The sequence below is a fragment of the Mirounga leonina genome, unplaced genomic scaffold (assembly GCF_011800145.1).
Source record: "Mirounga leonina isolate KUSES-001 unplaced genomic scaffold, KU_Mleo_1.0 Mir_173, whole genome shotgun sequence".
Classification (NCBI taxonomy): domain Eukaryota; kingdom Metazoa; phylum Chordata; class Mammalia; order Carnivora; family Phocidae; genus Mirounga; species Mirounga leonina.
Genome location: NW_023270447.1, coordinates 82,426,738 through 82,442,412, shown reverse-complemented (window position 1 = coordinate 82,442,412; position 15,675 = coordinate 82,426,738). Strand labels below are relative to the sequence as shown.

Below are 15,675 nucleotides of genomic sequence, written 5' to 3'. Positions count from 1 at the left end.
AAAAAAAAGAAAAAAGAAAAATTTTACAGTAGAGCAATCTAAGATATACCATCTCAGCCAGGTGATCAAGGTTATCAAAAGCAATAAACCATGTTCATAATATGTTCTCTTGATAGCATGTGATGAGAAGGATGCTCTACTGCTGTGGCGGTTCCTCCTCAAACCCCGTAACTCAGGGTGCCTGGGTGGCTCAGTCGGTTAAGTGTCTGCCTTCGGCTCGGGTCATGATCTCAGGGTCCTGGGATTGAGCCCCGCATTGGGCTCCGTGCTCTGCGGGAAGCCTGCTTCTCCCTCTACCTCTCCCCCTGCTCTCTCTGTGTCTCAAATGAATAAATAAAATCTTTAAAAGAAAAAAAAGAAAAAAGAAAACTACTCACAGCATGACAGAGTAGAAAGAACACAGACTTTAGAGGCAAAATCTTGGGTTTCAATCACTGCTCCATCATTTATTGGCTGTGTGATCTTAGATAAATTACTAGGTGATTTTCTGAGCTTCAGTTTCCTCATCTGTAAAATGGGGATAATAGTAGTGCCAACCTAACTGGGTTGGTTTGAAGGTTAGATAGTATGTTTAAATAATCTGAGACCACCAACATTCCACCCCCAAAACCCTCTCAAGGGTGTCCATACACATTTCCTCAGACAGCAGGCCACTCCTGACTAACCAGGGTGTAAAATGTAGCTCTTTCTACAAAGAAGCAGTTTAAGAGAGCACAGAGCATTGGGGCGCCTGGGTGGCTCAGTCGTTAAGCGTCTGCCTTCAGCTCAGGTCATGATCGCAGGGTACTGGGATCGAGCCCCGCATCGGGCTCCCTGCTCCGCGGGAAGCCTGCTTCTCCCTCTCCCACTCCCCCTGCTTGTGTTCCCTCCCTTGCTGTGTGTTTCTCTCTGTCAAATAAAAAAATAAAATCTTTCAAAAAAAAGCGCACATGAATACATGCTCATTTTAAAATAATGCAAATAATGCAGGGCACCTGGGTGGCTCAGTCGGTTAAGCGTCTGCCCTCAGCTCGGGTCATGATCCCAGGGTACTGGGATCGAGCCCCGCATCGGGCTCCCCGCTCAGCGGGAAGCCTGCTTCTCCCTCTCCCACTCCCCCTGCTTGTGTTCCCTCTCTCGCTGTGTCTCTCTCTGTGAAATAAATAAATAAAATCTTAAAAAAAAAAAGAGAGAGAGAGAGCACAGAGCAGCCATCCTTCCTTAACAACAGTTAGGGAGTGCAGCTCTGCATATTACACATTCACCTAACAGACTGTGATAACAAAGTGAGGTCACAGATTGCACATGAGAAAGCCAAAAGATTTCGTAGGGATCCAGGATTTCCAAATTTAGCTAGGTTTAGAATCAACTAGGACATTTTCTGTTTTTTTAAAAAGATCCACCACTCTATCCCCAACCCCTTGAGATAAGGTGAGTCTGGTATGAGGTTGAGGAATCTATTATTTTTAGTATTTTTAGATGACTTGGATAAAAGTGATCTGCTATGGGATTTTTAGAAATAGTGATCCTGTCTCTTCTTCTTTCACAGAGAAGGAAATGGAGGCCCAAAGAATGCAAAAGTGATTAAGGATTTCAAGTTCAGAGGCAAGCGGTTCAGGAGTGGCAAAGCCAAGACCAGAACACATGGCTCGTGGCTCGGTTGTGTATCTCTGTCTTCAGTGTTTTCTAAAACGAAGGTCCCGAACCATAAACTGTCAATTGGAATTTCATGTGTGACTGACAGGGAAGAAAATGAAAAGCAAAAGGATTTATTGGGCAAGAAGATTCTATGGGGAGAATGTAGTGGGAAAATCTACTGTGCTCGGGATTAGTTAACAGAGATGACAGACTGGTCTTTAAATCTTCCCCTAACAGTTACCGACTCTCCTACCTGTGGAAAATTCGAACACTGAAATTTGTTCCCCTTTTGTAAATGGGTATGGGCTAATGTTTAAGAAGTTTTGAAAAATCAGGACACTCCCAATTTTAAGTGTAAAAATGTATGCTTGAGGGGCGCCTGGGTGGCTCAGTCGTTAAGCGTCTGCCTTCGACTCAGGTCATGATCCCAGGGTCCTGGGATCGAGCCCCTCATCGGGCTCCCTGCTCGGCGGGAGGTCTGCTTCTCCCTCTCCCACTCCCCTTGCTTGTGTTCCCTCTCTTGCTGTGTCTCTCTCTGTCAAATAAATAAATAAAATCTTTAAAAATAAAAAATAAAAATAAATAAAAATGTATACTTGAAAACCTCAAATGTGATTTGAAGTAACCAAAAAAGGCTGTGACTGATGATATTATGTATTAAACAGATGCCAAAATTAGCCTCAGTCTGACGAACGGGTATTTTAGAAACAGCAGTTTAAACATTAGTCTTCTGAAGAACCTATCCCAAGAACTGTGCAGTGGCTTTGGGAACCAAACACAGGCTGATTAAGAATTAAGGTGTTCCCTTAGTACAACACCAGAAGGTGGAACATTCAACTTCCTAGAACCGTCTGGCAAAGACTACAACGTAGACAACTGTACATTCATCATCACCCGCCAGGATTTCCAAAGGCTTCTGTTCTGTCCCACCCTCAGTTATTTTATCTGAGTGATAAAGCAATCAGTAAGAACTTCCACCAGTTCCCACATCTATCCATCCGCCAGCATCTGCAATCACACAACCCTTCCTGTTCCTCTGGATAAGTGGTCAATGCTCCCATCCACAGCTAAGCCCTCTGCCTTTCTCACCACTGGAGGACACAGCTCTAACAATCCTTCCCCTCCATCCACACCCATTCCTCTCTCTAGATCATTCCCATCAGCATGAATATGCTATACAATCTGTCATCTTAAAAATAAACCTCTCAATTCTACATTCCCCTCCACTTAGCATCTCATTTCTCTGCTCTCTTTTACAGCAAAACTTCAAAAACTGTAATGCAGTTTATACTTCCTGTCTTCAATTCCTCTCTTCCCACTGTCTTGAAACCTTTCCAAATACGCTTTCATCCTTATCGCTCATCAAAAATACTCTTTACTAATTTTAAGGACAATCCTAAGTCCTCAAATGACTGGACCTCTTCACTGTGTAGGACCAGGCTGATTATCTCCACTTTCCTGGAAACACTTTCCAGTATGGTGACTTCTAAGATGCCACGTTCTCTTGGTTTTCCCCCCACCTCCTTGAGTGTTCCTTTTCTAGTTTTTTTGCTGTTTCCCCCTCTCCTCCCTGATCTCCAAATATTGCTATGTCCCAGACTTACCCTCCTCCTCTACTATCTTTACTCACTCCCCTGGCAATCTCACCCTGCCTCGTGGTTTTAAATCCATCCATATGCTAATAACTTCCATTTGACTATCTAGACAAATGTCTCTAGCCTACATGTCTCCCAGAACTCCAGACACATCTCCACCTGGATGTCCAAATGGGTGTTTCAACGTAGTATGTTTCAAACTGAATTTCTCACGTCTCCTGCCCTTTGCCAACCTTGACCACCCACACTCTTACCCACCTTAGTTAATGGCAATGCCATTCCTTCAAATGCCCAGGCTAAAAATCCCTAGGACCATCCCTGACTCCTCTCTATCTTCCATACTCCACATCCAAACCATGGGCAAATCCTGTTCCCTCTGTCCAATCCATCAAGTTCTTAACTTCCTGACAACACCCTAGTCCATGTCACCATCATTTCTCGCTTAGATTATTGCTACCACTTCTTAGCTGGCCTCCTCACTGCCACACTTGTCCTCTTACACAGTCTTCTCAGAACCCCAAATGACCAGTCACTTCACTCAAAAAAAATGTGAAAAAGCCCCTACAACAGCCAGGATGTCCTACATGTATGACACATTTCCCTCCATTATTTGCCCAACACCCTCTGCTAGTATACTCTCCTTTCTTCACCCAGTGCTAGTCACACTGATTTGTCATTATCCCTGGACTGTCCCAAGCACACTCCTACCTCTGGACCTTTGCACTGGATATTCCCCGTTTGTAATGTTGTTTCCTTAGATATTCATTTGGTTCACTTCTTTTACCCAATCAAGTCTTTGATCTAATGCTGCCTCCTCCGTGAGGTCTACCCTAGTCGCCCCAGCTGTAGTCCCCCTATCCCTGACCCCCTTAACCATGCTATCATTTCACTTCAGTAGCTTTATCATCTTCTAACATATTATATTATATTGTCATTTATTTATTATTTTTTAAAAAGATTTTATTTATTTGAGATAGATTGTGCGCAAGGGTAAGCGGGGGAGGGGCAGTGGGAGAGGGACAAGCAGCCTCCCCGCTGAGCACAGAGCCCAACATGGGGCTCAATCCCAGGTCCCCAAGATCATGACCCAAACCAAAGTCAGACACTCAACCGACTGAGCCACCCAGGTGCCCAACATTATTTGTCATTTTAAATATCTGTCTTCCCTCATTTGGATTTGATCTCCATTACGAGTGGGATTTTTGTCTGTTTTATTCATTCATGTATCCCTAGCATCTGAAACAATACCAGACACAGAGTAGGAAATCCATAAATATTTGCTGTCAGAACAAATGAAGGATGAGAGTAGAATTAACCAAACAAAAGGAAGGGTTATGGCGTCATTTAAGGGAAGGCAGGCACTCTATTTTAAATGTCAAACTCTCACAACAACTAATTATGGGATACCACCCCTTAAATGTATAAAAAAATCAAAACTTAAACTTCTTCCAAATATTTATTCTCCATTTTAGCAAATGGGCCCACTATCTACCTAGCTGCCAAACCTGAAACCTAAGTCAGCCTTGACTAACCCTCTCACCCTTGCAGAGCCAATCCACCAAGAAGTCCTGTTGATTTTATTATAAAATTTCAGCTCAAATTCATATGCTTCCCTTTCTCTCTACCACTAGGACTCTAGTCCAAGTCATCACCTTTTCTCACCCATACCACTGTGATGGCCTCCTAGCCGGTCTCTGTTTTGTTCTTGTGACTTCTTCAATCCATTTCCTAAATGGCAGCAAAAGTGTTCTTTAAAATGTAAATTGGATAATATTCCTTTGCTTAAAATTTCAAAATCTCCCAGACCTTGGGGTGGGAATGAATTGCCTCCTGTCTAATCTCAACTCCATCTCCACCACTCTCCTCCTTGCTCATCACGCTACATCCACAAAGGTCTGCTTTCAGGTCCTCCAATATGTCCTATTCTTTGCTGTCCCAGGGTCTTTGCACATGCTGGTTTCACTCTCTCTTCATCCTTCAAATCTCAGCAAAGAATGTTGCCTCCTGTTTAAAGTAGCTCTTCCCCTCTTATTCTATCTCATTCCTTGTTTTCTTCATACTTTGTTTTTGTTTCTCCCCCAATACAATATAAGCTTCATGAGAGGAGGGGCTACAATATTAGCTGTAAAGGGAGGAGGAGGTACCTCACTGGAAATGCCTGAGAAGCAGCAGCTGTAGGTAGGTGTAGCTGTAGTAAGTCTCACTCAGCTGTTTTGTGTGTGTGTGTGTTTTAAGATTTTATTTATTTGAGAGAGAGAGAGAGATAGCGAAAGCGGGGAGGAGAGGGAAAAGCAGGCTCCCCGCTGACCCGGAGCCTGACACGGGGTTCGATCCGAGGACCCTGGGATCATGACCTGAGCCAAAGGCAGACGCCCAACCGACTGAGCCACCCAGGCGCCCCTGTCTGTTTGTTTGTTTGTTAAGTAGGCTCCACACCCATTGTGGGGCTAGAACTCACAACCCTGAGATCAAGAGTCACATGTTCTACTGACTGAGCTAGCCAGGCCTCCCAAGGTCTCACTCAGCCATGAGAGCTGTCATTCTAACACTGGTCACTACCATGCTCCCTCCAGATGGAGCACTTACATCATTTCAAAACGAACTAACAAGGTTTCAGGGGCAAGTCACATTAATTCCAATGGCTATGGACTGAATTGTGTCCTATCAAAATTCGTATGTTGAAGCCCTAACACCAATGTGATGGCCTTTGGAGATGGAACCTTTGGGAGAGAATCAGATTTAATGAAGTTATAAGGTTGAGGCCTTTATAATGGGACTAGTGCTCTTATAAAAAGAGGATGAGACACCAGAACTCTACCTCTGCCAGGTGAGGACAGAGCAAGAAGGCAGCTGCCTGAAAGCCAGTAAGACAGCCCTCACCAGCACTGTGACTTTGGACTCCCAGCCTCCAGAACCATGAGAAATAAAGTGTTGTTTAAGCCCCTAGTCTATGTTACTTTGCTATGGCAGCCTGAGTGGGTTAGGACACCACCCAAAATGAGAAGGCTCCAGTCTCACCTGCACTATCAGCAAATAAACAAGGAAAAAGACACCTGATGCAGCAGCACTCTCCAGAAAGACTCTCCACTCCAAATGAAACTGCCCCCTCCTGCTTGTCTGATGCTCTTCTTCGTACACTACACTTTCCCGAAGACTGAACCCTGTTTAGGCTATTGCTTTGAATACTTACTGCTGACAAATGCTCACATGTGAGAAGACTTCACAGCTGACACCAAAGGGTGGCAGGCACCCTCCGGAGGCTTCAGCCACCTTCCAACCTACCCACCTCCAAGCACTAAAATGGGTGCGTCAGGCACACCAAGGCACATCAACAACTGTGTTTTGTTCAGAAAGACTCACTGATGTTTGTTACGAAGTAATTTTGGTTGGGACTCATGACAGCAGACAGAAATATTTCCTCAGGCAATCTTCCCATGGGATTTCTGCCTGAAGGAGAATCTCATAGTTTTTTGGGTTTTTTTTTAAGATTTTACTTATTTTTTGACAGAGAGAGACACAGCGAGAGAGGGAACACAAGCAGGGGGAGAGGGAGAAGCAGGCTCCTGGCCGAGAGGGAGCCTGATGCGGGACTCAATCCCAGGACCCTGGGACCATAACCTGAGCCGAAGGCAGACGCTTAACAACTGAGCCACCCAGGCGCCCCTGATAGCATTCTTTATTAAAAACTAGTGCTTGTTTGTTTGTTTAAAAAGTAGACATTTCAAATAGCTGTTTTTCCCCCTTTAAAGCTAGGCTTTAATTGTAGATTAGAGTGAAGTGGCCAGCAGATTCTTCGAGACACTTTGTTAGAAAATTAAGCCTTGAGGAGTTTCTATGTTTTATAAAAGGAAATAGTCTAACTTTGCATTTTTATTTTTTATTTTATTTTTTTGAAAGATTTTTATTTGAGAGAGAGAGCATGCGCATGCGGGTGCACAAGAGTGGGGGAGAGGGAATGGGAGAGACAGAATCTCAAGCAGATTCCCCACCGAGCACGGAGCCTGATATGGGGCTCAATCCCATGACTGTGAGATCATGACCTCAGACAAAACCAAGAGCTGGATACTTAACCAACAGAGCCACCCAGAGCCCCTGACATTGTATTTTTAAAGTCAGTTATTTCTCTGATACTTCAAAACACAGTCTTAGTGGTTTAAAAAAAAGAAGTCCCATGTCTACCTTACAGGGAGAAATAAGGGAAAATAAGCACAGTAGTTAGCAATGGGTTATGAAGGTCCCACCGTCCAGAGCTTCACTTCTAGAAGAAAGAGCAGTGCTTAGTTCAAATTATCAAAGGCATAAAGCTTGGTTACAAAATAGAGAAAGAGTATTAGTATTTTGTGATTGGAATAATCAAAGCTGCTCTGAAATGGGACCTGGACACCAAGTACAGTGGCAACAGGATGCTTAAGCTGAAGAGATAGTCTACATTTCCAAATATTAATCAGTACTGCACAAAGTGCAACAGGGGACAAAGGGATAGAAAAGGAAACTCTCCAAAGTACACAATTCTGAGGGCCCTAAAATAGTACCAACTTCCAAAATTTTTAAAAGATTAACACTTGGTCATCTTTTTAACGATTTTAATAAAGAATTTCATCTATGCAAACCCCAACCCCACCTGTGAGTACCTGCTGTCAGTAGGCTCCTGCCTCCTATGTTTGCCTACTGCAGGGGAAGGAATAGGAGCTTACAGCTTTGGGGGAGCAAAATACAGCTTCATCTCACAAAACGGTTTTAAGTCCCTGGCCTAGATATTCATAGCAATCATTACACAAAAAAAGGGAAGCATAAACTAGCCTTCCCAACCCACTGGAAAATAGAATCATCTAGTCCTACTCCATATTTGTCCCAGAGAGATGCAGTCACCTGTTCACAGATATATGGAGAACTGGCTATTATGCCAGGAAATGAAACTCAGGGCCCTTTCTACTATACCAAGTCGCTCTCCATCTAGTAATCAAAGTAGTAAATCAAGACCTAAATAAGTAAAGCATCTACTCAAGGAAAACCTCAGTTTCCTTAGTCCTAGTGTGAATTCTTGACCTTGAAAAACCAAATGAATGTCTGGGAAAAGCTTGCCAACAAATCTAGTAGAGTACTTTATGCTCAGTAGACTCTATTTCTCCATCACACCAGCTCCTTCAATCTTATGGTTATGCCTTTTCAAATTGTCCTGCCTCAAGAGTGCCAAAACAAATCCCCCACCCGCCCCAAGAAAGGTTAGGTCAAAAAGGAGAAAACAGTTTCTTTTTGCTAGAATTGTGGCATAGTGGGACTGTGCAGGAATGCACCTATCGAGAATCTTCCCACACTCCTGAGTTAAAGAGTAACCGGTAGAGGCATGTTCCATACACTCCCCAAATATCTGAGCTGGAGACAACAAAAGATGCTCATTCAGAGATCTTAGCCCTGGGACAACAGCTCTGTCAGTCAACTATAGTTCTCACAATGCTGTGTTTCTGCTCTTACTTCAACTTCATACCAGAAAGCGTGTCACACCAGTGCAAGCACTTGAGAAAACCACACAGGTGAATTCACACAGTAGTACAGCAATTCTGGCAGGGCACCAAGAGTCAGGATAAAGTGTTTTTTTTTTTTTCAAAGACCTTATACAAACACATTACTTTTGGCATTTACACAGCAGATTTGACAAAGGGCCTGGGGCCCCAGTACCAGAGACCAACACCAAAACAGCCGGATAGAATTACCATGCAAAGGGAGTTACCTGGTAAGAGGGCAAAGATCAGCATTTTATTTCTTACCTGAAGCCAAAGGTCGGATCCACTCTTTGCTATTTAGGTCAAGTCTCCAGAGGTCATTGAAGGCAGCATTGCAGCTGCTCTGGGTACAGCCTCCAAACACATACATAGACTGATTAGCATCGTAATAGCATGCACCTAGAAAGAAAACAGTAAGTGCATAGCTGATGTTTAATTTTGAAGTCCCTCTAACACCATAATTATAGCTCATATCTTTCAAAGATCAATTATTTCACACGTTTTGCAACTCTGTTGCCAGGTACCATCTTTCTATAACCAGCCCCTTGTCTTCAGATTGGTTAATATCACGTTACTCTTTAAGATTTTATTTATTCACCTGACAGAGAGAGAGAGCACAAATGGGGGTAGTGGCAGAGGGAGAGGGAGAAGCAGGCTCCCCGCTGAGCAGGGAGCCTGAGGCGGGGCTCGATCCCAGGACCCCGGGATCATGATCTGAGCCAAAGGCAGAAGCTTAACCAACTGAGCTACCCAGCTGCCCCTGGAAATGTTATTTCTGAGCACACTAAGCAAATTGACAATGTCATCATTAAATAAGACAGTATCATTCCAGCAAGAGCACACAAGAATTCAGATTAAGGGTGCTTAATGAGTAAAATTTCAGAACAGCTGCATAATTAATCTAAATCTGCATCATTATGCTCTAGGGCTAGGCGGAGTCAGTGCTAACAGATGCACTCAGTCCTCCCACTTCTCTCCTGCAGCCCTCCTCTTATCGTTTTTGCTTTCAAATGAAACCTGAAGCACATCTTTATATGAAGAAAATGACTACAAAACATTTTTAATCAATGCCATGAAGTAATGACACATAAAGATCAGTGTAGCTCGGGGAATCTCAAAGTAATACGGTTCCAAAGCAACTGAGAGAAAAGCACAGAAGTCATTAAGCCCCTAGGTGCGTCCAAAATCCACCAACACAGGTGGTTGGTGCTGAATGGAAAACCAGTTCAGTAACATTTAAAAAGCACCAAGGTCTCTCAGAAGAGCCTTTCAATCAGATGATTATACACGCCTCACTGATGGGCACCATTCCAAAGCAAAAGGGCAAGGACTGTAAGAAGGGCTGGGCTGTTCCCCCAAAACCAGGAGGACCAGAGCCAGAGTTTAGATGAGAGGCACTGCCACCTTGCTTCGCACTAAAAAGCTCATTTAGTCCCTATCCTTTGGAAAAGATGACCCCACTCCTTACAGTCTTGCATTTACCATCTTGGATCGCAGGAAGAGCACGAGCAAAACTTTCCTTTCCATTCATTTCATGCATACTGGTGGGGCAAAAAAGACCTCTCAATGTTCATGTGAAACTAGGCTGGAAGAGTAAGTGTCCCATATGAGGCAGGGGAAAGGGAAGAGAAGCTTGAAGATTCAATCCACTAGAGCATGGTTTCAGTGATTGGCCAGCTTATTTGTGGGTCTAGTGCAATTTAGCACACCTCTGTTTGTAAGAGACCTTCTGAACTCTGCCACCACTTACTCACGGTCAGAAAAAGGGAAGTGCCATTGCTATCATTACCTCTGTGATATGCACTAGCTCTGCGAATGACTCTCCTTTTTTTTTTTTTAAGATTTTATTTAGTTATTTGAGAGAGAATGAGAGAGAGAGAGCACATGAGAGGGGGGAGGGGCAGAGGGAGAAGCAGGCTCCCCGCTGAGCAGGGAGCCCGATGCGGGACTCGATCTCGCGACTCCAGGATCATGACCTGAGCCGAAGGCAGTCGCTTAACCAACTGAGCCACCCAGGCGCCCTCTCCTTTTCTTTTCTTAACCCAGCCGACCTCACAGGCCCTTTAAGGAATCTCTACACCAGGAAGGCCGCATCAGAAAACTGCAGGAGTTATGAGGAACTACAAGCAGTGTGTTCTGTCACTTACACTTGGTCATCTCAGCCAGTGGAAGGCAGAGATCAAATCATCTGACCTCTGACACTGTACGATAACGGAGGTGCAGACTTTTCAAATTTGACAAACACACTACACAATGGTATATGAAGATTTAAGTGATCTTGCATTTTCCACTAATTTTCTTTGCCTTTGAAAATAACTTCTAATCTATATCAGTTTTAAAATCCATACCCCAACAAGAAAGTCTATTAAGAAGTAACCCTGCCCCACCAAGAAGTAAAATCCTATGAAACTCCACTGCTTGTATTTCAGAATGTTAAGAACTGCAAATAACAATTAAAAAAAAAAAAAAGAACTGCAAATAACAAAGGACAGAATTTAGCTGACATTAGACAAACAAAAAGCATAACTGCTGGAGTCACATTTCAATCTCCACTAAAGCAGCTGAGCTTCAATACCTTGGGTCTTCTCATATCTGTCTTCAAGTAGCCACTCCAACAAATGGGACTGAAATTTTGAACTGAACCAACTGGTGCCAGGCATGAAAGAACATTCTTTTCCTCTTGGTAGCCCATACTTACGGAACAGAAATAAGCAGTGTCCTATAGCTTATGAAGCCTTAATTTGTGTCCATTATAAGAATGTTTAATAAGACAAATCCATAACTAAGAGAGTCAAGGGCTCATTTATGTCTCACCATTCTTCAAAGATCAAATCTTGGCAGCTGTTTCCTTCATACAGCAAAAGAGCACAGTGCCTTTATTTTTCAAAGAGGTAGCAAACATTCTTCTTCTCTATTTGTATTGAAAACCCAGCCAACAGCTGGGCCCCATGAAGTCCTTGCCACATGTATTTTAATCCTATACTAAAATAAGGCAATCGGTATTTTCCTGCTTCTCTTTGAGCAAACAAAGGTTTCTAGAAGAGGAAGGCACAGCCCAAACTCTGCAAAACTAGCAGGACTGAAATGACAAGTTTCACACACACTGTATTCTCAATGCCTATTAGTTAATTAGCAACGAAGCTTGGAGAGGAAGGGAGTCAATTCAAGCAGCTATGTTTAGAACTCAGATATAATGGAATGAGAAAATAGCCATCATAATAATACACTCAAATATTTTAAGCATCCTATTAAACTTTTGTTTATTGTCTATTTTTATTTAAGACACCTACATGTTGGTATGGGTGGGAGTGGGGAGACCCAACAAGTTCAATGGGCCTTTTAGAAAAAACTAAGAATTTAAGCAAATGCCAGTGCTCAAGTAGTCATTTCCCTTTTACCAACGTTCTCCACCCAAACAGCACATTTTCTTTTCAGAACATCTAGACCACTGGAATATGCCATACAAAAGATATAGTTCACAGTACAGTATGAATATTCTGCTAAGAAGTAACGTTAAGAATGTTTATTCTAATTGCTAAATCTCTTCAAATTTTCTGAAATGGTTTGATTGCTCCATGAACAACTATTGCAAGACATCTATTTCCAGTTAGTATCTAATAATCCCTACTCAAAGGCAAGTCAAATATTCACATTAACACCCAGCAAGCAAGCAGTTCTTCAGCATCCTGAACACCTGCCTACTGTAGGATAATCCTCTCTAGGGCAAGGTCTCCCAGTTGTTTCATATTTCCCATGATGCCTGGGAGTCACTCAGGAAATGTTCACTGAACTCCAACCTTTGCTCATTCAAACGTTAAATTCTCTTTTGTTTTCCACTTGTTTCCAGGGAAAGGTCCTGAGGCATTTATCCCATACTTAAAAAGATTACGCTGTCGTGTGTCTCACGTCTACAAGCCAGGACAGATTTGATAAGGCCTGTAATTACGTAACTATGGAACAAGCAAGGCTGGTTATCCAGTTTGGGCCTGCTAGCTACTGCAAGAGCACTACTAGCATGGGTAGGAAATGACCTGACCCTATGTGCAGCCTAGACCTAAACACTAAAAGCTTGATGCCGGGGGCTCTAACAGAGCCCTACATCAATCTGGCTTCATGACTGGTCATGCACACACCCGCCAAAAAACTAGGAAAACTGGCTTCATTTTTGTCCCAGGCTTCTACACCGGAAAGAAGCTGTACTGCTCCATCTTTGTGATACTTAATTTCACAGAATTCAATAGATTTCAACTATGAACCAAGTGTTGTGAAAGGTACATGGATGTCTAAGACTTGGAACCTGCTTGTCCTCCAGTAGACAACCACTTGTTGTGACCCTATCACTTTGCAGTTTAAAATATATTTTTACAAGTGTTTCCTTGATTAAATTTCCTAGCAACCCTGTGGCATAAACAGAATTTGTTATACACTTTTTACAGATGAGAACACTGGGTTAGAAGAACCAACGAGGGGCGCCTGGCTGGCTCAGTCGGTGGAGCACGTGACTCTTGATCATGAGTTGAAGCCCTATGCTGGGGTGTAGAAATTACTCAAAAATAAAAAAATTGTTAAAGGGGCGCCTAGGTGGCTCAGTTGGTTGAACGTCTGCCTTCGGCTCAGGTCATGATCCTGGGGTCCTGGGATCGAATCCTGCATTGGGCTCTCTGCTCAGCAGGGAGTCTACTTCTCCCTCTGCCTGCAGCTCCGTCTGCTTGTGCTCCCTCCCTCTCTCTGTCAAATAAATGAAATCTTTTTTTAAAAATTTGTGAAATAAAAATAAAAAAAGAAGAGCCAAGGAACTTGCTTCTCAAGTTTAAAGTGCTTTCATATTCAGCCTCGTTGAAAGACAATTATGGCGACAGACAGATGGTAATAAACAGTACAAGAAAGATGAGTGTTTTAGGGGTGTACAAGTAGAGGAAGAAAAGAGTTTAATCTCCATGGCAGAAAATCTGAGAGGAGTTTATGAAGAATGTGGCTTTTGGCTGTATCTCTGAGATGGGTGTTAGAGGATGGAACATTTTCAGAACACTTTCAGTCCATTAACAAGGGACAAACAAGTCCATGGACGAAAAAGGAATGGGAAGGAAAGGAAGAAGGCAATAGGGGCATCCAAGCAAGGCCATGAAGTACGGAAGTTTAGGGGCGCCTGAGTGGCTCAGTCAGTTAAGCATCTGCCTTCGGCTCAGGTCATGATCCCAGGGTCCTGGGATCAAGCCCCACGTCGGGCTCTCTGCTCCAGGGGGAGCCTGCTTCTCCCTCTCCCTCCCACTCCCCCTGCTTGTACTCTCTCTCTCGGTCAAATAAATAAGATCTTTTTTAAATAAAGATTTATTTATTTATTTGATAGAAAGAGACACAGCAAGACAGGGAACACAAGCAGGGGGAGTGGGAGAGGGAGAAGCAGGCTTCTCACTGAGCAGGGAGACCGATGCGGGGCTTGATCTCAGGACCCTGGGATCATGACCTTAACCGAAGACAGATGCTTAACGACTAAGCTACCCAGGCGCCCCTAAAATTTTTTAAAAATTAAAAAAAAAAAAGTAAGGAAGTTTTAAGACATAACGAGGAGTCTCATGTGGGTGGAGCCTAGCTATGTGAGGATGCAGCAGAGATTCAAGCTGAAAGAGTATGCTGGGGCCTTGAAAGTCAGAGGGAGGGGAAAATTCTGCATGCAGTGTGGAAAGACCGCGGTTTTTTGGCAGAGGAGTGACAAGACTGGTTTGAGGTTACAGACTTGCCACGGTTCCAGACACAGGCTCCTGTCATTTTAGGCAGGTCCATTCTCTTTGTGTAGGAGCATCCCATTCACTGCAGGACAGCGAACAGTCCTGGCCCTTGCCTACTAAATGCATGCAGTGCTTTCCAGTCAAGCAAATGAGCAATGAATGACCTTACATATCCAAATGCCCTACGAGGTGGCACTGTCCTCAGTTTCAGAGATGGGTGCCAACAGTGTCTAGTTCAGGTTTAGATGAAGAGAGAGAAAAAGAAGACCATTTAGAAAAAATTTAGGGAAGACGGACAATTAGCTCATAAATGTGAGTAATGGGAAAAATAAGGAAAGATAGAGAATGCAGAAATGGACGGAATCAACAAGATTTGACTTTTGTTGTTGAAGGAAAGAGAAGAACTGAGGATAAATCCAAGAATTCAAGCCTGTGTAACTGAAAGAATGATAATGCCATTAACTAAATTATGGAAAGCAGAACATCTGGGGGCAACTACCAAATACCACCAATAGCTGGCAAGATAGGAAACATCTGTGTATCTCTGGGGCAATATGAGCAAAGAGCTGGAAATGCAGACCTTGAGCTCAATGTGAGTCAGGAATAAGAAATAAAATTGGGCTCTGGGGAGAAACACACAGTAGGAAGAGAAAGAGCTAAGAAAAGACACTGAAGGAATTCCTGGTTTTCAACCTATTCTGAAAAATGCCCATTTCCGTGTAACAGTCTTCCTTCAGTCTGCCAGTTAGCATGCAGAGAGGAAGGGAACAATGAGAGATGGGCTGAGAGGAAACGAGACACAGACACCCCCCCCTTTTTTTAAAGATTTTATTTATTTATTTGACAGAGAGAGACACAGCGAGAGAGGGAATACAAGCAAGGGGAGTGGGAGAGGGAGAAGCAGGCTTCCCGTGGAGCAGGGATCCCAACGTGGGGCTCAATCCCAGGACCCTGGGATCATGACCTGAGCGGAAGGCAGACACTTAACGACTGAGCCACCCAGGCACCCAGACATAGACCCCTTTTTAAAAAATCTATGGCACCTTTTCTTGCCTTTCAAGTGAAGATATGAAAAAATTTTAAGGTAAAAACACATATCGAAACCCACCAATCTCTGAATTTCTGTGAGCTTACTCACTGTACTTTTCCTCTCCATTTCCCCTTCAAATAACTCTATTTTGTGGTGATACTCTTTCCAAAGCTGTTAACGGAAAAACATTTTTATCTTCTCTCATT

General features: G+C 43.3%; 1 protein-coding gene across 1 annotated transcript in view; it reads right to left on the bottom strand.

Moving 5' to 3' along the window:
* The window catches only part of FBXO42 (F-box protein 42), a 100,001-nt gene that overhangs the window by 22,661 nt on the left and 61,665 nt on the right, over positions 1-15,675 (bottom strand). The window contains exon 4 of the mRNA XM_035019696.1: positions 8,978-9,112. Within this exon, the coding sequence (XP_034875587.1) occupies positions 8,978-9,112 (135 nt within the window). The remainder of the gene's footprint in view (positions 1-8,977; positions 9,113-15,675) is intronic.